This window comes from Narcine bancroftii, chromosome 5, assembly GCF_036971445.1.
Source record: "Narcine bancroftii isolate sNarBan1 chromosome 5, sNarBan1.hap1, whole genome shotgun sequence".
Taxonomy (NCBI): domain Eukaryota; kingdom Metazoa; phylum Chordata; class Chondrichthyes; order Torpediniformes; family Narcinidae; genus Narcine; species Narcine bancroftii.
In genome coordinates, this window is record NC_091473.1 from 160,866,711 (window position 1) to 160,890,489 (window position 23,779).

Consider the following 23,779-nt stretch of genomic DNA (forward strand, 5'->3'; position numbering starts at 1 on the left):
CCTTCAAGTCCCAATTTTTCAAGTAATAATTATTTACTGAAAAAGGGATTAATTTATTCTGAAAAAATGACATCTTAGCTGAAATTTTGCCTTTAGTACATATAATCTGATCTCTATCATACCAAATCTTCATCAAATGCCTCAATACAGGTACATTATAGTTTAGGAGCAATAGTTGATGTTGAATATCAAAATTATTATGAATTGAATTATGTACCTTTATTAAATAAAATTAAATCTAATTTGAAAAAATTGAAAGATTTACCATTAACTTTGATAGGACGAGTAAATTATGTTAAAATGAATATTTTTCCACGTATTCACTATCTTTTTCAGTCTATTCCTTGTGTACTTCCAAAAGCTTTCTTTAAAGATTTAAATGCGGCTGTGCAATTATTTTTATGGAAAGGTAAATTAGCTAGATTGTCTTTACAAAAATTGACATGGAAGTATGCATTAGGTGGACTTCAATTACCGCATTTTCAGAATTATTATGAAGCTGGCAAATTAAAGTTTATTAATAAAATGTTTGATAGAGGTCAACCTCCGATTTGGGCTAAAGGTGAGTTAGTACAAATTGCTGAATTTTCTTTTAATCAATTTATTTATAAGTAGAGGGAGCTTCTCTGTGTCTCTGATCCTGGGAGTGTGTGATGAGATGATGCAGAGGGAGCTTCTCTGTGTCTCTAACCCTGGGAGTGTGTGATGAGATAATGTAGAGGGAGCTTCACTCTGTGTCTGATGCTGGCAGTGTGTGATGGGACAGTGTGGAGGGAGCTATATGCCCTCAATTGGCACAGAGTTGACAAAGGTGGACTGGATATTTGGACCACCCTGAATAACCAGATGTTTCCTGGTTCCCACAGTGTGTGACTGCGATCCCATTGGCTCAGAAACACTTCAGTGTAACCGTTCGACTGGCCGCTGCCTCTGTAGACTGGGATTCACTGGGGCACAGTGTGACCAGTGCAGCCACGGTTACCGAGGCCATTTCCCCAGCTGTATCCGCTGCCATACCTGCTTCAATCTGTGGGATGAGGAGATCAGCTGTCTGGTGGAGCAGATACAGGGCCTGAAGGAGATGGTGCAGCAGATGGAGGAAGCTGGAGTAGGTGGGAGGGCCACTGCCCACCTGCAGGAGCTGCAGGAGAAGCTGATGGAAATCCAGGAGCTGATCCACCAACTCCCCCTGGCCAGCCCAGGGAGGCTCAGCTTGCTGGGGAACCTCACACTGGACATCAGGTAGTCAGTCACTCACGGAGCCCTGCTCTGGACACAGCCAGTCCCCATCCATCCTCAACCGCGGCCCTGCCTGCATTACCAGACTATCTCTCCACCCCTGGCATCTGTCTAGAAACGTCTTCAACACCCCTGTGGTATGTGCTTCTACCATTACTCTGTTCCAGACACCCACCACACTTTGTTCAGAATAAAAAGCTTGCCTCGCACATCTCCCTTAAACTCCCCCCACCACCCTAAACACGTGTCCTCCAGTTGGTGATAATTTTACTCTGAGTCTGCCCACCCTAACTATACCTCTCATCATTTTATACACTCAGTCTCCGACACTCCAGAGAAAGCAATCCTAGTTTGTCTGACCTCTCCACATGACTCATTCCCCTCTATACCTGTCAACATCTTGGTGAACCTCTTCTGTCCCCTTTTCAAATCCCCCACATCCTTCCTTGAATGGGGCGACCATAAATGCACATGATGTTCTAGGTGATCCTCTGCTGTGGTCTCCACTCAGTAGGGTCCACCCCAGGCATCTCCTGCCTTGTGGATCCATCAGAGCTCGCACATCTCATGATCTAGGCTACAGATAGGGAGGGATGTGAGGACCAGAGGAGGTTACAGAGATAGGGAGGGGTGTGAGGACCAGAGAGGGTTACAGAGATAGGGAGGGGTGTGAGGACCAGAGGAGGTTACAGAGATAGGGAGGGGTGTGAGGACCAGAGGAGATTACAGAGATAGGGAGGGGTATGAGGACCAGAGAGGGTTACAGAGATAGGGAGGGGTGTGAGTACCAGATGGGAGGGGTTACAGGGATAGGGAGAGGTTTGAGGACCAAAGAGGGGTTACGGAGATAGGGATGGGTGTGAGGACCAGAGGAGGTTACAGAGATAGGGAGGGGTGTGAGGACCAGAGAGGGTTACAGAGATAGGGAGGGGTGTGAGCACCAGATGGGAGGGGTTACAGAGATAGGGAGGGGTTTGAGGACCAAAGAGGGGTTACGGAGATAGGGAGGGGTGTGAGGACCAGAGAGGGTTACAGAGATAGGGAGGGGTGTGACTCTTTAACCCCTCTGGTCCTGACACCCTCCCTTTCTCTGTAACACCCCCCTGGTCCCCACACCCCTCCTCATCTCTGTCACTCCCTCCTATCTCCCACATTTGCAATGATTGATGAATTTTTAATGTGGCCATCTCCCTCAGGCAGGAAATGGAGCTGCTGTCTCAGAGACTAGATGGTCTGGAGGAAGATATGTCCAGGTTGCAGGATACCCATGGCAAAGCAGAAGGGGACACGAAGGATCTACTGGAAATGACTAGGAATCTGAGAGCAATACTTAACCAAACAACCCAGCAACTGGAAATATACATTACATCAAACATTAAAGGTGCCTAATTTCTCATCGGGAGGTTCTGAACGGGATAGAAATGTGAGGAACAATGTAGCCCAGAGGTCATTCTGCCCTCCTAACCCTGCACTGTGCCCATTGCCAGTAATTTCCCTGCAGGTTCTTGTTGAATCTGCTCCCATTGGGCTTTTGCAGAATCTTTCAGAACCCAGCTGCAGGAGGCCATTATCTCAGCCAGTCCCAGTCACCTATCTTCGCACCTTCTCCCTCTACCTGCACCTATTCAGGAGCCTGTCTCTGTGACTTTTTAACAGTGAAAATGTCCACATCTCAGCTACTTCTGCCTTGAGCTCCTCCAGCAGGCGTCCCTCAGGTCTCTCCCCTCCATCGACTCTGTCCATACCTCCCGCGCTCTCCCCCCGTCCCACACCTTTCTCCCTGACCATCAGGCAGAAGATACATGAGCTTGGTCACATGAACCTCCAGATTCAAGGACGGTTTCTTTCTTGCTGTTATCAGGCTCTTGAATGGACCTCTCATTAGTTAAAAAAACATGCCCTTGCTCTGTTTAACAGGACTTTTTTATATCCCCTGAGGTTTGTCTCTGTTACACTGCATCGAAGGCTCCTGCAGCCCGTACTGATGTGTCAAGGATGCAGAGAGTCTGCAGAGGGCTATGGATGGGTTAAATGAGTGGGCAAGGATCTGGCAGATGGGGTGCATCAGTGAATACCAGCTCATTGTTCTTGGAAGGAAATCATGAAAGATTGCAGTGTGCTGTTGAGCAGAGGGGCCTGGGAGCAGATGGTCATCAAGAAGGCAAATGGGATGCTGAAGGGATTGAATTTAAAGAAACAGGGATGTTTTGCTTCAATTGTACAGGGTACTGATGAGGCCTAACCTTGCGGATGGCATGGAGTTTTGGTCTCTTTACTGGAGAAGGGATATATTGCCTTTAGAGTTGGGGGAGAGAAGGTTCACCAGGTGGATTATGGAGATGAGAGGCTTAGTCTGTGAGGAGAGAGAGAATCTAATTGAGAAATGTGCTGGAGAAACTCAGCAGGTCACTCTGCATCCATGGGAAGTTAAAGGTCACCAACGTTTCAGGCCTGAGCCCTTCGTCAGGAATTCCCCAAACGCTGACTGCCTTTTCCTTCCTATAGATGCCATATGATCTGCTGAGTTTCTCCAGCACACTTGTGTACTGGGGATGAGGGAATCTGTGGAATTCTCTGCCCAACGAAGTAGAAGAGACTGTCTCATGAAATGCATTGGAGTTGGATGAGTTTTTGAAGAACAGGGGATCTAAGAGTTATGGGAACAGGCCAGGTCAGCCATGATCTCATTGAATGGTGGAGCTGGCTTGGCAGGTCAGATGGCCAACTCCTGAGGTCACATCCCAATGACGCTGATGTAACGCTCCTTATTTCATATTTAGCCGAGATCGAAGGACGCAGCCAGCCAATCGACACCATCACCACACCACCAATGTTTCCCTGTACCCTGCTCCCTCCCACATTCCCACAAACTCCTGGAAGGTTCTTGACCAGTGAGGGGGATCAAAGGTCACAGGGAGAAGGCAGAAGAACAAGGCAGAGAGGAAAACTATCTCAGTCGTGGTTCAAATGCTAGAGCAGGCCGAATGGCCCAATTCTGCTCCTATATTTTATGGAGGAAATCCCTCCCAATTCCCCCCCTCACTCACACACAGCTCCCCATAAACCCCCACCACCACCACCATATCTTTAGGACATGGGAGGAAACTGGAAACCCCCTGGGGGAAATACACGGGGTGACAGGGAGAGCGTGCAAATTCCACACAGACAGCGATGGAGATGAGGTTCGATTCTGGGGCTGGGAGGTAGTGGCTCTCCCTTGGGGATCTCTGTGGAGGCTTATCCCCTGTGACGTGAGTTGGTGTCTGAGGTATGGGGAGAAGGGAGGTAATGAAGGCCGCCTGCTGTCTGCAGAGCTGTCCGAGGCAGTGTGGACATCTTACCAGGAGTCACAGGAGGCAGAACAGGCGGTGAACAGGACAGTGTGGGCTGCAGACAGCCCAGTGCAAGGATCGGAAGGGATGAGGATGCAGACAGAGAGGCTGCTCCAGCAGAGGGAAAGCACCTTCAGGAAGACTATGGCTGCTGAGAGGAAGCGGCTGAAAGAACTTGGGAAGGAGGTGGAGGAGATGACCGTGGACCATATCAACGAGAAGGTCAGAACCTGCCCCGGGCTCTCCAGTAACCGGCCCAAGGGGTCACTGCCCGAGGACCCAACCCCCAATGGACCCCTTCGAGGGGGTTCACGGACCAAGGGGGAATGGAGATGGGGTCGCCTGTGCCCTGGGGTGGGTGAGAGGTTTCCTGCGCCTCGGGTGGGGGAGGGGTCTCCTATATCCCAGGGTAGTGGAAGGGTCCCCTGGGGGTGGAGGAGAGGTCACCTGTGCCTCAATGTGGAGGCAGGGTCCCCAGGGGTAGGGGAGCAGTCTCCTGTATCCCAAGGTGGGTGCAATTTCTCTGGGTGGGAGAGTGGTCTCCTATATCCAGGGGTGGGTGCAGGGTCCCCGGGGGTAGGGGAGGGGTCTCCTATATCCTGGGGTGGGTGCAGAGTCCCAGGGGTGGGGGAGGGGTGTCATATCTCAGGGTAGGGGCAGGAGCCGGGGGCGACTGGGAGGGGGACTATGGACCTTGTTTGTGGTGGGTGAAAGTGATTACATTGCACTAATCTCCCAGCTCCACATCTGCTTCCAGGTGTGCGGTTCGTCTGCGGGCCGGAACTGTTCCTTGGACCCCTGCGGGGGCGCCAATTGCCAGAAGTGTGGGGGACAGGGGTGTGCAGGGGTCCTCAGCGAAGCTAGTCTGACGCTGCGGACAGCCACAAACATCAGCAACACCTTGATGCAGCAAGAGAATCAGCTCAGCACCATCGCTCAGGAGGTAGGGAGAGGAATGGGGTGGGAGGGGAGGAGGAGGTGAGAGGTCGGAGGGGTGGAGGAGAGGGGTAGGTAGGATGGGGTTGAGGAGAGGGGGAGAGGTGAGTGAGAGTGATAGGGGGAGGGGTGGGGAATGTGAGGGAGGGGAGGGATGGGGTGGAGTAGGGGAGGGGAGGGCTTGTGGGGAGTGGGTTGTTGAAGAGGGGGTGGGGAGAGGAGGAGTAGGGGAGAGGGATGGGGTGGGGAGAGAGTGAGGGAGAGGAGGTGGTAGGGTGGGGAAGGATGCGTAAGGGGAGAGATGGGGAGAGGTGGTGAGATGGTGTGGCTGGGAGGGTGGTGTGGGAGGGAGGGGATGGGTCGGGGTGAAAAAGGGAGGAGTGGAGAGGTGAGAGGAAGGAGGTGGTGGAGGGCAGGGGGTGGGGTAGAGTGTGATGGGGTGGGGTAGAGTGTGGGGGGGCTGGGCTGAGGGGGAGGGGAGTGGGATAAGGGAGGGGAAGGTATCGGGGAGAGCAGAAGGATGGGGTGTGTGGAAGAGGTAGGGTGGGGGAAGAGTGGAAGGAGAGGTAAGGGGTGGGATGAGGTGAGGGGAAGGGTTGGAGAGCTGATTGGTGGGGCGAGCAGGGAGGGGGAGGGAGAGTGGGGTGAGAGGAGTGAAGGCAAGGGGTGGGGAAGATTCAGGCAGGGTGGAGGGAGGACGGAAGAGTGGGTCCATGGAAGGAAGGGGAGAGAACAGAGGTGGGGGACAGTGAGGGGAAGGGGGAGGGGCAGAAAGTGCAGAAAAGGAAAGAGAGGGAGTGACAGGTTAGGGGGTAAAGAGGGGTGGAGGATGGGGAAAGGAGGGGAGGGAATGAGAGAAAGAGGGGAAGGGGAGGAGAGTGGAGAGAGAGAGGAGGGGAGTGGAGAGAGAAGGGATGTGAGAGGAGGGGAGTGGAGAGAGGAAGGGATATGAGAGGAAATGTGTGGAGAGAAGGGATGAGGAAGAGGAGGGATTGTAGAGAGAGAGGAGGAGAGGGTGTGAGAGGAGGTGGTAGTGGACAAAAAGCAGAGGGACTGAACAATTCTGTTTAAATGAGGGAAGGTTTCCCAGAGGGGACGGGGACGGGGGTGGGGGATGGAAATTTGGGGGTGAGATTGGGTGAGGGAAGATAAGAGTTGAGGCCCAGGTTGGCAGCATTGTGGTTGGGATGTTGGGAGGCAGAGGTGTTGGATGGGGCAGGGGGTTAGGGTTACAATGGAGCTAAGTGTACCCTGGGAGGGTGCGGTGCATTCTGGCACCAATAATGGGGGATCTCCACCCCATCACAGATTGAAGATGCTCAGAGCCAAGCAAAAGAGGCAAAGTCCCAGGCCTCAGAAACACTGGCTAAAGCAGTGGCAGCAAAACAATTGGTCAACAGTACGGTGAATGACCTCCGCAACTTCATCAGGTCCGTGAAGGATTTCCTCAATGGTGAGCTCAGCTGTGAATAACCCGTTCAGTCTTTCACCTACTCCCAGGGTCAGACACCGAGCAAAGCCACGGTCTGCATTCGCTGGGACAGAATTTGGAAGATAGAGAATTGCTCCTGTTGTAAATGTCTCTGAGACTAAAGGAGGATTTGTGTTTGTGTGGGAGTGCTCGAAAGAACTTTGCTGCTTTGGGAGTTTAACCCTGTTTTTCCAAGGATACAGATTGAGGAATTGCTGGCAGCCTGCCATGGTGGAAAACAGCTTTTTTTCTAATTTGCTCGTTAACGTCTCAAAGTCGGCGACTCCCCTGCCCATTCCTTTGTTTGTTAACCTTAGCGGTTGGTTAATGTAGATAAATTGTAAGTATTTTGAAGGCCAGCCTCGGCCTAACCTTTGGGGTTTTGGGAGGCGTTGGAGGATTGTCAGTGAGCCAGTTCACCCAGCGATCGGAGAACCCCTTCAACGCTCTTCAATCAACACAGAACTTTCTCTATCTCTTGAATTTTCTACTGTTTTAACTGTGTCTGCCCAGTCTTCTGAAAGACCTGGGCCCTCCAGAAGATATACTGCAACAGCTTCAGCAGGCCCTGTGACCCAGAATCCTTTTGGATTGCTGGATGACGGACACGCAGTAAAGATCTATTTGTCCCCATCTCTCAAAGCTGGAGACTGCATAAAAACATTGGTAAGGGCAAAGATGACGGGAAAGCTGTGATTTATTTAAAGACTGCTAAGGCAATTACCCTGGCCATCGGTAAGGGGATTGAGGTAGGTGGGTTGTTCCTGCAGGTGGACCCTCGAGTCTGTTGAGCAGCAATTGATTCTGTCCAACATCCTGTCTACTATCCCTCATGATCTCCTTCTCCCCCATTGGTGTCTTTTGGGGGTGGTACAGTCAGAGATCTCCCCACTCCTGTATGGCTTTCAGGGACCTGAACTAAGGCATGTTTACTCCTTCTGACATCAGGTGTTTGTGTTGCTGGAGAAGGAGGACAAGACTGAAAGGTGGTTCCTGGCCCAGTACAAGGGGAAGGTGTACTGGTCCATGGACTGTCTGTAGTGCTACATTTGTATGAGGCTGGGGCATGTTCAGAGGAGCTGTTCCAAGCTCTAGGAAGCGAGCTCCACCCATCCCAGTTTCCTGTGTCAGGAGATCCGGAGGCAAAGCAAGTGGGGTGGGGGGGGCAGGGGGTAGAGGAGGATCATCTAAAAGGGAAGAAGGTGAAACACAAGAAAAAACACCTGGAAGAAAGATCCCGCAGAAGATCCAATTTCTGTACCCATCCCTGAACCCTGGGTGGGAGGGGCGGTCTGCCCTGAGGATGTAACAATAACAGAGGGGAGTGGGTTGGAGAATGAAGAGATGGAGGTAGAGGGTACATCTGTCATGGAGGTCTCTCAGCCTACACGACCCAGCACTCAAATGCCTGCAATATCCCACTTTTGAGGATGACTTTGGGGAACTAAGATGACATGAGGGGAAGGTTTTGGTTGGGGAAGTGCAACCCCAGCCTTTGCCCCCTGTTGAGACCTCATTCCCCATTGTTGGAGAGGTCAGGGGCTGCAATGAGGGTGGACCTGCCTTTGTCAGGGGGAAATGGGAAGATACACTCTGGTGATTCCTAGGAGTGTCCCTCTCAACCCTGGTTGATCGCAGTCCCAATGGGAATGAGCCATGGCCCTGAGGGACCCTTGGAACTGGAGGCATTGGAGAAGAGCCAATGGCTCTATTCTCTCAGAATAGCCAGGAGAAGGCAACTCTGCCACTGCTCCTGGGGGTGGGACACTGACAGAGGTGAAGCCAGCAGGTGAGTTTGTGGCACTCGCTGCTCCAAATCTATCAAATGAGATGGTCACCAGAAGCAGGTGTCCCAGGGAGGATGGGGATTCAATGTTCAGCGCTGACACCATAAATAAGGCCAAGTTGGCTGCGGCCCGCTGGCTGGATTTGGAAGGGGTCATGCCGTTGTTAAGCGACATCCTGAAAAAGAAGGGGAAGGGAATGAGCAGCGCAGGCTGAAGGATTTCCTGGAGTCCCTGGTTCGGCACCATAAGGTGCAGAGTAGCCCTGTCATCTCCCGAGCAGAGGAGCTCATTGCAGGTTCCAGAACTTTTCAGTTCTTAGAGAGGGGAAGTATGCAGTGAGCTTCTTGCAGGAAATTCTCACTATCCCGATAGATGAACAGACCTGGAGCCTGGAGGGGTGAGGAGGGGTTTACATGAGTCACCTCAGCACCAATTCCAGTGGGGTGGCCATTTTATTGGCCCTGAACTTCCAGCCAGAGATTCTGAAGGTCCAGACCCTGGTGCCGGGATGCCTGCTCCATCTCGCTAGGTGCTTGAATGACGTGGCTGTTCCACGTGGAAGCCCCCAGACCCAGCGTACAGCAGGCATGCCCTGTTTCATCAGGTGCTGGTTCTGTTCGATTCACTGAACTTGAATGAATGTGTCATCCTTGGAGGGGACTTTTCCCTTGAAGAAGAGGATCGTTTAGGGTTACAGTGACACCAGGCATCAGTGAACAAGTTGTGGGAGCTCGTCAGCTCCTTTTACTTAGCAGATGCCTAGCGGACCTTCCAACCTGACTCCAGTGCCTTCTCCCGAAGGTGTATGGGAGGTGGCTCACGCCTCCACCACCTGTACATCTCAAAAGTCTACCTCTCCAGTGTCACCACAGCCTCCCCGAAGCCGGCATCATGCTCGGACGGCCACCTGGTGTGGATGGATCTCACTCCACCAACTGCTGGAGGACAATCACTTCTGGAACTCTTTCTGGTTGTTCTGGGCCACTTGGGGGATTTTTCTCTCCTTGAGGCTCTGGTGGGATGTGGGTCAGGCCCACATCTGATCCTTCTGCTGAAGGTTCACCAGAGGTTTGACTAAGAGCTGAAGTTCCGAGATTGTGAGACTTGAGGGAGAGTTGTTTTCACAGGATCCAACCAGTAAGGAGGTGTGTGATGACTTGTGGGAGGACCGAACTCAGATTCACCCAGAGTCACTGAACCGCTGGATGCTCCCCTAATGTTGGAGGAGCTGACCGGGGTGAAGAGAGCAGTGCCGTGTAACCACTTCCTGAGTCGGTTCACCGATATCCCAGCCGCCTGTCACTTCTGTGGCCAGGAAGAGACAGTGTACCACATCTTTGTGGAGTGTGTGAAGTTGCAGTACCTCTTCACTGCGCCTCAAATTCTGGTTACACTCCAGCCCTGCGTTCCAGATCTATGGTCGCCCGGTGCGGTGATGGAGCGGGAACACGTGGTGTCCAAGGGGACGGTGGCCAAGTTCCAGGAACGGTGGGTCCACCAGGGGATCGTGTGTGTGGTTGATGATGAAAATCATGTTTAATTTGATGTGTAATATGTGTAATGGAAAGGTCGTAATTACTGCTTCTCATGGTTTTGATTCCACGTGTTATGGTGGTTTTTGGTTTTAGCTGTAGTTCCGTGTGTGTTTTATGTTTGTAATGTTGTAGGTGAATAAAGTTTGTATGGATATTTTAAAAAAAAAGGAGCTGATCGTTGCCCTTCACCAGCTTCGGAGAGGTAAGACTCCGGGACTGGATGGGCTCACGGTGGAGTTCCTCAGGGAGTTTTGGGATGTCTTGGGGAGTGACTACACGCAGGCCTTAGAGCAGAGTCTGGCAACAGGGTGGATGCCCCTCATGGCGCAGGACTGTGGTAGTCACGCTGGCAAAGAAGGGTGATCTCCATCTATTGAAGAACTGGCGCCTGGTCACTCTTCTCTGTACTGATTACAAGGTGTTTTCCGGGCAATGGCCAACTGCCTAAGTCCATCAGAAGTTTCTATCAGAAGCTGATAGATTTCTTCTAGGATAACAGGAGATTATGGGTCTTTGCTGCACTCCTGAGACTCCCCATTGAGGAAGTTGGTCAGTCCCTGGTGTGTGTGTGCACCAAGGTGGTGACTTCCTGCCTTTGGACCCTGCAGAGCCTCCTGTATGCTCTGCGGTGCCACGTACTGGCGTTGCATTCTCTGCACCAAGCATGTTCTCTCCAGAAGGAAGTATTGATCCTGGCAGCAAACTTCAGACGTGCTGCACTGTGTGAGCTTCCTGTGTTTTACTGAGACCTGCTCTGAGTATGGAGAATGGTTCCCTCCTGTGCTGGAGGAGGACATTGTTCTGGAGGTAGAGGAGGCTGATGCCCAACCTGTCCCTCAGGGTGGTGGAGAGGTTTGTGGGAGTGGAGTTGTCCTGTCCAAGTTAACCCCTGCAAGGCCGGAACTATTCTTGGGAAATGGTCCCACACCGCGAGTCATCTCGAGGAGATGCTTTGTCGTTCCGGGATGTGGGGAGGCAGGATATACTGTATAGTGACTGCTCCTGCTCACCATCCACTTCCTCGCCCTTGTCTGCCAGCCAGATATGACTTGGCAGCAAGGAGGGTCTCCACTGGAGATCTTTATATATGGGAGTCCTCCCCCTTTACTTTGGGGACTTAGGGTGGAGGGTGTTACATAAAGCTGAAATTTGTCATCAGACTCACCAGCCGCCTGTCTCTTCTGTGTCTTGGATGAGACTGTGTTTCACACATATATGGGATGTGTAAGGTTGCAACCCCTGTTCACGTAATTGAGGGGGTAGCTCCTAAAGTTTTGGCTGCATTTTATCCCTACACTTCTGATATTTGGGCACCAGTACGGAGGGGGGATGGTCGGCTGAGGGATGTCCTTGTTGGTCTGGTTCTGGGCCTGGCCAAGATGGCCATCCAAGGGTCTAGGCAAAGGGCAGTCGAGAGTTCAACCCTGGCTAACTGCTTGTCCTCTTATGAGGTTACCTGCACGGCCGAGTGGAGAAGGACCACTCGGTGCTTGTGGTTACCTTGGAGGTCTCCTGGGAATGGTGGACTCCCCAAGGGCACGATGGTATTGTGGAATGAGATGATAATATTTTAATTTGACATGATGTAATGTGCACAGTTGGACTAAAAATGTAGTTGAAACTGTACTGTTTGTATTGAACAAAAAAATATATTGTTTAAAAAAAAGAAAAGGTCCGACACAGAAAGAAGCTCCCTCCACACGGTCCCATCACACATTCCCAGGGTCCGAACAGAGTGAAGCTCCCTCCACACCGTCCCATCACACATTCCAAGGGTCAGACAGAAAGTGAAGCTCCCTCCACACTGTCTCATCAAACACACCCAGGGTCAGAAACAGAGTGAAGGTCCCTCCACACCGTCCCATCACACACTTGCAGGGTCTGACACAGAATGAAGCTCCCTCCATACCGTCCCATCACACACTCCCAGGGTCAGACACAGAGTGAAGCTCCCTACACACCTTCTCATCACACACTCCCAGGGTCAGACACGGAGTGAGGCAACCTCCACACCGTCCCATCACACACACACAGTGCCAAACACAGAGTGAAGCTCCCTCCACTCCATCCCATCACACACGACCAGGGCCAGACACGGAGTGAAGCTCCCTCCACACAGTCCCATCACACACTACCAGGGACCGACACAGAGTGAAGCTCGCTCCACACCGTCTCATTACCCACTCCCAGGGTCAGACACAGAATGAAGCTCCCTCCACAACGTCACATCACACACTCCCAGGGTCAGACAGAGTGAGGCTTCCTCCACACCGTTCCATCACACACTCCCAAGGTCAGACACGGAGTGAGGCTCCCTCCACACCATCCCATCACACACTCCCAGGGTCAGATACAGAGTGAAGCTCCCTCCACACCATCCCGTCACACACTCTAGGGTCAAACACGGAGTGAGGCTCCCTCCACACCGTTCCATCACACACTCCCAGGGTCAGACACAGAGGGAAGATCCCACCACACCGTCCCATCACACACTCCCAGGGCCACATACAGAGTGAAGCCGCCTCCACACCATCCGATCACACACTCCCAGTGCCAGACACAGAGTGAAGCTCCCTCCACTCCGTCCCATCACACACTCCCAGGGCCAGACACAGAATGAGGCTCCCTCAACACTATCCCATCACACACACCCAGGGTCAGACAAAGAGTGAGGCTCCCTCCACTTCGTTCCATCACACACTCCCAGGGCCAGACACAGAGTGAAGCTCCCTCCACTCTATCCCATCACACACTCTCAGGGTCAGACACTGAGTGAGGCTCCCTCCACACCATCCCATCACACAGTCCCAGGGCCAGACACGGACTGAAACTCCGTCCACACCGTCCCATCACTCACTCCCAGTGCCAGACACGGATTGAAGCTCCCTCCACACCGTCTCATCAGACTCTCCCAGGGTTAGACACAGAGTGATGCTCCCTCAACACTATCCCATCACACACTCCCAGGGTCAGACACGGAGTGATGCTCGCTCCACACCATTCCATCATACACTCCCAGGGTCAGACACGGAGTGAGGCTCCCTGCACACCGTTCCATCACACACCCCCAGGGTCAGAAACATTGTGAAGTTCCCTCCACACCGTCCCATCACACACTCCCAATGCCAGACACAGAGTGAAGCTCCCTCAACAGTATCCCATCACACACTCCCAGGTTCAGACAGAGTGAAGCTCCCTCCACACAGTCACGTCACACACTCCCAGGGCCAGACACGGAATGAGGCTCCCTCCACACCGTCCCATCACACACTCCCAGGATCAGACATGGAGTGAAGATAACTCCACACCGTCTTATCAAACCATCCCAGGGTAAGATACAGAGTGAATATCCCTCCACACCGTCTCATCACACACACCCAGAGTCAGACAGAGTGAAGCGCCCTCCACACCGTCCCATCACACACTCCCAGGGCCAGACACGGAGTGAGGCTCCCTCCACAGAGTCCCATCACACACTCCCAGGGCCCAACACGGAGTGAAGCTGCCAATACACCGTTCCATCACACATCCCCAGAGTCAGACACGGAGTTAGGCTCCCTCCACACCATCCCATCACACACTCCCAGCGTCAGACACGGAGTGAGGCTCCTTCCACACCATCCCATCACACACTCCCAATGTCAGACACAGAGTGAGGCTCGCTCCACACTGTCCCATCACACACTCCCAGCGTCAAACACAGAGTGAAGCTGCCCCCACACTGTCCCATCACACACAACCAGCGACAAACACAGAGTGAAGCTCGCTCCACACCGTCTCATCACACACTCCCTGTGTAAGACACAGAGTGAAGATCCCTCCACACTATCCCATCACACACTCCCAGAGTCAGACAGAGTGATGCTCCCTCCACTCCGTCTCATCACACACTCCCAGCGTCAAACACAGACTGAAGCTCCCTCCACACCGTCTCATCACACACTTCCAGGGTCAGACAGAGAGTGAAGCTCCCTCCACACTGTCTCATCACACACTCCCAGGGTCAGACACAGAGTGAAGATTTCTCCACATCGTCTCATCACACACTCCCAGGGTCAGACACGGAGTGAGGCTCCCTCCACACCGTCTCATCACACACCCCCAGGGTCAGAAACATTGTGAAGCTCCCTCCACACCATCCCATCACACACACACAGTGCCAAACACAGAGTGAAGCTCCATCCACTCCATCGCATCACACACGCCCAGGGCCAGACACGGAGTGAAGCTCCCTCCATACCGTCCCATCACACACTACCAGGGACCGACACAGAGTGAAGCTCGCTCCACACCGTCTCATTACCCACTCCCAGGGTCAGACACAGAATGAAGCTCCCTCCACAATGTCACATCACACACTCCCAGGGTCAGACAGAGTGAGCCTTCCTCCACACCGTCCCATCACACACTCCCAGGGTCAGACACGGAGTGAGGCTCCCTCCACACCATCCCATCACACACTCCCAGGGTCAGACACAGATTGAAGCTCCCTCCACACCGTCCCGTCACACACTCTAGGGTCAGACACGGAGTGAGGCTCCCTCCACACCGTTCCATCACACACTCCCAGGGTCAGACACAGAGTGAAGATCCCACCACACCGTCCCATCACACACTCCCAGGGCCACATACAGAGTGAAGCCCACTCCACACCATCCCATCACACACTCCCAGTGCCAGACACAGAGTGAAGCTCCCTCCACTCCGTCCCATCACACACAACCAGGGACAGACACGGAGTGAGGCTCCCTCCACACCATCCCATCACACACTCCGAGGGCAAGACACGGAGTGAAGCTCCTTCCACACCTTCCCATCACACACACACAGGTTCAGACAGAGTGAAGCTCCCTCCACACCGTCCCATCACACACTCCCAATGCCAGACACAGAGTGAAGCTCCCTCAACAGTATCCCATCACACACTCCCAGGGTCAGACAGAGTGAAGCTGCCTCCACACTGTCCCATCACACACTCCCAGGGTCAGACACAGAGTGAAGATAATTCCACACTGTCTCATCACACTCTCCCAGAGTCAGACACAGAGTGAAGCTCCCTCAACAGTATCCCATCACACACTCCCAGGGTCAGACAGAGTGAAGCTCCCTCCACACTGTCCCATCACACACTCCCAGGGCCTGACACGGAGTGAGGCTCCCTCCACACCGTCCCATGACACACACCCAGGGCCAGACACGGAGTGAGGCTCCCTCCACACCGTCCCATCTCACAATACCAGGAACGGACACAGAATGAAGCTCTCTCCACACCGTCCCATCACACACTCCCAGGGTCAGACACGGAGAGAGGCTCCCTCCACACCATCCCATCACACACTCCCAGGGTCAGACACAGAGTGAAGCTCCCTCCACACCATCCCATCACACACTCCGAGGGGAAGACACGGAGTGAGGCTCCCTCCACACCTTCCCATCACACACACGCAGGTTCATACAGAGTGAAGCTCCCTCCACACAGTCACGTCACACACTCCCAGGGCCAGACACGGAATGAGGCTCCCTCCACACCGTCCCATCACACACTCCCAGGGTCAGACACGGAGTGAAGATAACTCCACACCGTCTTATCAAACCATCCCAGGGTCAGATACAGAGTGAATATCCCTCTACACCGTCTCATCACACTCTCCCAGGGTTAGACACAGAGTGATGCTCCCTCAACACAATCCCATCACACACTCCCAGGGTCAGACAGAGTGAAGCTCCCTCCACACAGTCACATCACAAACTCCCAGGGTCAGACACGGAGTGAGGCTCCCTCCACACCGTCCCATCACACACACCCTGGGTCTGTCACGGAGTGAGGCTCCCTCCACACCATCCCATCACACACACACAGGGTCAGACACGGAGTGAGGCTCCCTCCACACCGTCCCGTCACACACTCCCAGGGTCAGACACGGAGTGAAGATAACTACACACCGTCTCATCAAACCATCCCAGGGTCAGATACAGAATGAAGCTCCCTCCACAGCATCACATCACACACTCCCAGGGTCAGACAGAGTGAGGCTTCCTCCACACCGTCCCATCACACACTCCCAGGATCAGACACGGAGTGAAGATAACTCCACACCGTCTTATCAAACCATCCCAGGGTCAGATACAGAGTGAATATCCCTCCACGCCGTCTTATCACACTATCACAGGGTTAGACACAGAGTGATGCTCCCTCAACACTATCCCATCACACACTCCCAGGGTCAGACAGAGTGAGGCTCCCTCAACACCGTCCCATCACACACCACCCAGGGTCCGACACGGAGTGAGGCTCCCTCCACACCATCCCATCACACACACACAGGGTCAGACAGAGTGAAGCTCCCTCCTCACCGTCCCATCACTCACTCCCAGGGCCAGACACTGAGTGAAGCCCCCTCCACACCGTCCCATCACACACTCCCAGGGCCAGACACGAAGTCATGCTCCTTCCATACCGTCCCATCATGCACTCGCAGGGACTGACACAAAGTGAAGTTCCCTTCTCATCACACTATCCCAGGCTCATACAGAAAGTGAAGCTCCCTCCACACTGTCCCATCTCACACTCCCAGTGTCAAATACAGAGTAAAGCTCCCTCCACACCGTCTCATCACACAGTCCCAGGGTCAGACACAGAGTGAAGATAACTCCACACCGTCCCATCACTCACTCCCAGGGCCTGACACAGAATGAAGCTCCCTCCACACCGTCCCATCACACAATCCCAGGGCCAGACACGGAGTGAAGCTCCTCCACACCGTCCCATCACCCACTCCCAGGGCCAGACATGGAGTGAGGCTCCCTCCACACCTTCCCATCACACAATCCCAGGGTCAGACACAGAGTGAAGCTCCCTCCACACCATCCCATCACACACACCCAGGGTCTGACACGGAGTGAGGCTCCCTCCACACAGTCCCATCACACACACCCAGGGTCAGACAGAGTGAAGCTTCCACCACACCGTCCCATCACACACTCCCAGGGTCAGACAGAGTGAAGCTTCCTCCACACCGTCCCATCGCACACTCCCAGTGCCAGACACAAAGTGAAGCTTCCTCCACTCCGTCCCATCACACACACTCAGGACCAGACACGGAGTGAAGCTCCCTCCACATCGTCCCATCACACACTCCTAGGGCCAGACACGGAGTGAAGCTACCTCCACACCGTCCCATCCCACAATCCCATGGCCAGACAAAGATTGAAGGTCACTCCACACCATCCCATCACACACTCCCAAGGCCAGACACGGAGTGAAACTCCCTGCACACCGTCCCATCACACACTCGAAGGGTCAGACACAGTGAAGCTCCCTCCACACCGTCCCATCACACACTCCCAAGGCCAGACACGGAATGAAGGTCCCTCCACACCGTCCAATCATGCACTCCCAGGTACAAACACAGAGTGAAATTCCCTCCACACCGTCTCATCACACCATCCCAGGGTCAGATAGAATGTAAAGCTCCCTCCATACTGTCCCATCACACAGTCCCAGTATCAAACACAGAGTGAAGCTCCCTCCACACCGTCTCATCACACACTCCCAGGGTCAACACAGAGTAGTGATCCCTCCACACCGTCTCATCTCACACTCCCAGGGTCAGACACAGAGTGAAGCTCCCTCCACACTATCCCTTCACACACTCCCAGGGTTAGACAGAGTGAAGCTCCCTCCACAATGTCCCATTATACCCTCCCAGTGTCAGACACAGAGTGAAGATCGCTCCACACCGTATCATCACACCATCCCAGGGTCAGACACAAAGTGAAGCTCCCTCCACACTGTCCCATCACACACTCCCAGCGTCAAACACAGAGTGAAGCTCGCTCCACACCGTCCCATCACACAGTCCCAGGGCCAGACACGGAGTGAAGCTCCCTCCACACCATCCCATCACTCACTTCCAGGGCCAGATACGGAGTGAAGCTCCCTCCACACCGTCCCATCACACACTCCCAGGGTTAGACACGGAGTGAAGCTCCCTCCACACCATCCTATCACACACTCCAAGGGTCAGACACAGTGAAGCTCCCTCCACACCGACCCATCACACACTCCCCGGGCCAGACACGGAGAGCTCCCTCCACACCATCCTATCACACACTCCAAGGGTCAGACACAGTGAAGCTCCCTCCACACCGACCCATCACACACTGCCCGGGCCAGACACGGAATGAAGCTCCCTCCACGCCGACCCATCACACACTCCCAGGGCCAGACACGGAGTGAAACTCCCTCCACACCGTCCCATCATGCACTCCCAGGGACAGACAGAGTGAAGCTCCCACCACACCGTTTCATCACACCATCCCAGCGTCAGACTGAAAGTGAAGCTCACTCCACACTCTCCCATCACACATCCCCAGCGTCATACACAGAGTAAAGCTGCCTCCACACTGATTCATCACACACACCCAGGGTCAGACACAGAGTGAAGATAACTCCACACCTTCCCATCACACAATCCCAGGGTCAGACATGCAGGGAGGCTCCCTCTACACCATCCCATCACACACTCCCAGGGTGAGACAGAGTGAAGCTCCCTCCACACAGTCACATCACACACTCCCAGGGCCATACACGGAATGAGGCTCCCACCACACCATCCCATCACACACACCCAGGGTCAGACACGGAGTGAGGCTCCCTCCACAACGTCCCATCACAAACACCCAGGGTCCGTCACGGAGTGAGTCTCCCTTCACACAGTCCCATCACACACACCCAGGGTCAGACAGAGTGAAGCTTCCTCCACACCGTCCCATCACACACTCCCAGGGCCAGACACAGAGTGAAGCTCCCTAAACACACCGTCCCAACACAGACTCCCAGTGCCAGACACAAAGTGAAGCTTCCTCCACTCCGTCCCATCACGCACACCCAGGGCCAGACACGGAGTGAAGCTCCCTCCACACTGTCCCATCACACACTCCCAGGGTCAGACAGAGTGAAGCTCCCTCCACACCGTTCCATCATGCACTCCCAGTGTCAGACACAGAGTTCATATCCCTGCACACCGTCTCATCACACCATCCCAGGGTCAGACACAAAGTGAAGCTGCCTCCACACTGTCCCATCACACACTCCCAGCGTTAAACACAGAGTGGAGCTCCCTCCACACCATCTCATCACACACTCCCTGGGTCAGAGTGAAGCTTCCTTCACACTCTCCTATCACACACACCCAGGGTCAGACAGAGTGAAGCTTCCTCCACACCGTCCCATCACACACTCCCAGGGCCAGACACAGAGTGAAGCTCCCTAAACACACCGTCCCAACACAGACTCCCAGTGCCAGACACAAAGTGAAGCTTCCTCCACTCCGTCCCATCACGCACACCCAGGGCCAGACACGGAGTGAAGCTCCCTCCACACCGTCCCATCACACACTCCCAGGGCCAGACACGGAGTGAAGCTCCCTCCACACCGTCCCATCATGCACTTCCAGGACAGACACAGTGAAGCTCCCTCCACACGGTTTCATCACACCATCCCAGGGTCAGACAGAAAGTGAAGCTCTCTCCACACTGTCCCATCACACACTCCCAGCATCATATACAGAGTAAAGCTGCCTCCACACCGTCTCATCACACACACCCAGGGTCAGACACAGAGTGAAGATAACTCCACACCGTCTCATCACACACTCCCAGGGTCAGACACAGAATGAAGCTCCCTCAACACTATCCCATCACACACTCCCAGGGTCAGATAGAGTGAAGCTCCCTCCACACCGTTCCATCATGCACTCCCAGTGTCAGACACAGAGTTAATATCCCTGCACACCGTCTCATCACACCATCCCAGGGTCAGACACAAAGTGAAGCTGCCTCCACACTATCCCATCACACACTCCCAGGGTCAGACAGAGTGAAGCTCCCTCCACACCGTTCCATCATGCACTCCCAGTGTCAGACACAGAGTTAATATCCCTGCACACCGTCTCATCACACCATCCCAGGGTCAGACACAAAGTGAAGCTGCCTCACTGTCCCATCACACACTCCCAGCGTTAAACACAGAGTGGAGCTCCCTCCACACCATCTCATCACACACTCCCTGGGTCAGAGTGAAGCTTCCTTCACACTCTCCTATCACACACTCCCAGGGTCAGCCACAGAGTGAAGCTCCCTCTACATCATTCCATCACATACTCCCAGGGCCAGACACAGAGTGAAGCTCTGTCAACTCTATCCCATCACACACTCCCAGCGTCGAACACAGATTGAAGCTCCCTCCACACCGTCTCATCACACACTCCCAGGGTCAGACACAGAGTGAAGTTCCCTCCACACTATCCCATCAGACACTCCCAGGGTCAGACAGAATGAAGCTCCCTCCACACCGTCTCATTACACACTCCCATCGTCAAACACAGAGTGAAGTTCCCTCCACACTATCCCATCAGACACTCCCAGGGTCAGATAGAATGAAGCTCCCTCCACACCGTCTCATCACACATTCCCAGGGTCAGACAGAGTGAAGCTCCCTCCACACCGACTCATCACACACTCCCAGCGTCAAACACAGAGTGAAGCTCCCTCCGCACCGTCTCATCATACAGTCCCAGTGTCAGACACAGAGTGTCATTCTAGCAACCTGCACATCTTGTGGAGCGGGGTGGACACCAAAGACCCCAGGGATAACGGGGAATGTGCAAACTTCCTACAGAAAGCACAACAGTCAAAGTTGGGTCTGAATCGAAGTCACTGCCGCTGTGAGACACTGGCTCTTCTATCCGCACTACTGAGTTCTCCATTCTATGTTGATTCAATATTCTGTTTCTTTGCTTATTTCTTGAGATTAATTTTTCTGCTTCGACCTTAATGAATCCACAAACACCTTCGCTGTTGAAGCTCCTATTGCCTGTGTTTCTCCTAGTGCCTGGTGTTTCCTCTCCACCGACATTTTCCCTCTCTCTGGGTTTACTTTCACTCATGCTTTGCTGATGGTTAAATAGTCAGGATAATGTGAACTATTTTGTTACTGCGTAAGAATACACCCTTTTCACTGTAGTAACCGTAGTGCACCTCTGTGGAGCATATGTATTTGTATAGAGCTTGTGTGTGAACAGTTTCCTGAGATGGTAGAAGGCATCAGTAAGTAAAGTCTCTTTTGTTATTTGAATCTTGTATCTCTAAGTTACTTAAGAAGCCTCCCAAGTAATGCAGAGACATAACATGTGGCACCAGTAGAAGAGAACAGGAATAAAGCCATACAATTGATTTTAAGTCCCTGAAATATGAATGGAAAGAAGAGAAAAAACATTACTGAAAAGAAATGGCTGGAGCAACAGCAGTTCACCCAGTGATGGATGGGGAGGCTGAAGACATTGTTGAATCGTTTAAAAAGTTTCAGCAGGTGCAAATTATCATTCAAAAGCTATTTTAAAAATGCAATAGCAGAGGAGAAGGTCAGTTCTATATTTCTCTGGACAGGGGAGCGAGGCCTTTAATAGCTGGGAGCTTACAGGGGCGGAGAAAAATGATCCAGAGTAGATATTTGTGAAGTTTGCTTCTCACCTTGAACCCAAGTCTAATCATAGAATTAAACGCTATGGATTTCAAGGCTTAATGCAAGGTACATCCCCCAAATATGGACATAGCATCCATACACCTTCAAGAGATGTCGGGTGGAGGAGTCACGTGATGGAGTAGTGGCCGGTCAGGGAACTCCAGCCCTCGCCGGAAAAGTTTTAAAAAAATACACAATACACAAAGGTACAAGAATAAAAATTAAAACAAAGTAAAAGTAAAGGTGGGAAGAAAATGGCAGCAAAGAAAGAAAAGTCGAAAGCAACGGGAAGAAGAGAAGAAGAAAGAACATCGGAAGAAGAACATGAAGGCCTTACCTGTCCGAGGAGGCCCGCCGCGGAGAGAGAAGCCCGCTCCCTAAGGTCAGTGGAAGTCCCGAGTTCGGGACTACAAAAATGGCTTGCGGAGCCAAGTAAAAGTGCGCAACTGCGCATGCGCGACACGCATGAAAAAAAACACACTGACGGGAGGGGGAAACAGCTGAGGAGTCGATCTCCACAGCTGAGGATGACAGCTGCAACACAACAACAGGAAGAGAACACAGAAAACAACGAGAACAAGAAAGAAGAGAGTAAAAAGAAAACAAGGAAACAGCAGATGACCAACCCAGAGGAAGAAGAAGAAGAAGAACATATAGAAATGGAAGAAGAAGGGAAAAGCAAGACAATGGATGTATTTGTTTTTAAAGAATATATGGAATCAGTAAAAAAATGGCAATTACAAGAATTTAGTGAAATGAAAAGAAGAATTAAAAGTGCAGAAGAAAAAATGAATAGAATAGAGATGGTCATGACAGATATAGGAAAAAGAGAGGACAATGTGGAAGAACGAGAAACAGCCGTAGAAATGGAAGTAGAGGACATAAAAGAGAAATTAGAAGAATCTAATAAAAAAGTTAAAGAGACACAAGAGCTGTTAGCTCAGAAGATAGATATAATGGAAAATTATAATAGAAGAAATAATATAAAGATAATGGACCTTAAGGAAGATGAAGAAGGCAAGAATATGAGAGAATTTATAAAAGATTGGATTCCCAGGGTCCTAGGAAGACCAGAATTACAGGAAGAAATGGAAATAGAAAGGGCACATAAAACATTAGCCCCTAAACCACAGCCACAGCAAAAACCAAGATCCATTTTAGCAAAATTCTTAAGATATACAACAAGAGAAAATATATTGGAGAAAGCAATGAAGAAAATAAGAGAAGACAAAAAGCCACTGGAATACAAAGGTCAAAAAATTTTTTTCTATCCAGACATAAGTTTTGAACTCCTGAAGAAGAGAAAGGAGTTTAATACAGCAAAAATGATCCTATGGAAAAAAGGATATAAATTTATGCTAAAGTACCCAGCAGTACTTAAAATAGTTATTCCATGGCAGCAAAACAGACTATTCTCAGATCCGGAGGAAGCACGAAAATTTGCAGAACAACTACAAAACAGGCAGAGAGATGAAGACATGTAACGAGAGTAAAAATGACCACGAACTATATGTATGTGCGTATATGGGTATATATATATATATACATATATATAGGTGTGTATGTATATATGTGTGTACATGAGTGTATCCGTATTTAAAGGAAAATATATAGAGTATAGATAAGAATTAATAAGGGAATGAAAGGGAACAGAGGAAGTAAGGAGGGAATTAAAAGAGTGACCTTTGTTATATATGAAAATTGAAATCTTTTCTGGGGGGGCTGGGTGGGGAGGAGTTACGGTCACTGCAAAATCAGTTGACGCTTGCAAGTGAATTTGCAAATCCAAATGGAGAGGGGAGATGTGGTTGCCTGAAAAGGGATAAAGGGCAACTCAGGAAGGGGAGGGGATAATGGGGTTAAAAAAATTTTAGATAGGAGAATAAGGGAAATGTTTGATGTTTTAGAAATGTTGTCTTATAAAATGTTCAAAACAAGAAAGCTGAAATGGATAA

The 23,779-nt window shown here is 51.9% G+C and overlaps 1 protein-coding gene across 6 annotated transcripts in view; it reads left to right on the forward strand.

Annotated features, from left to right (window-relative positions):
* Positions 1-23,779, forward strand: part of lamb2l (laminin, beta 2-like) — a 152,613-nt gene that overhangs the window by 98,865 nt on the left and 29,969 nt on the right. For all 6 annotated transcript variants that reach the window (XM_069939468.1, XM_069939474.1, XM_069939473.1 and 3 more), the window contains exons 26-30: positions 867-1,242; positions 2,436-2,620; positions 4,552-4,793; positions 5,329-5,514; positions 6,816-6,960. In XM_069939468.1, the coding sequence (XP_069795569.1) occupies positions 867-1,242; positions 2,436-2,620; positions 4,552-4,793; positions 5,329-5,514; positions 6,816-6,960 (1,134 nt within the window). The remainder of the gene's footprint in view (positions 1-866; positions 1,243-2,435; positions 2,621-4,551; positions 4,794-5,328; positions 5,515-6,815; positions 6,961-23,779) is intronic.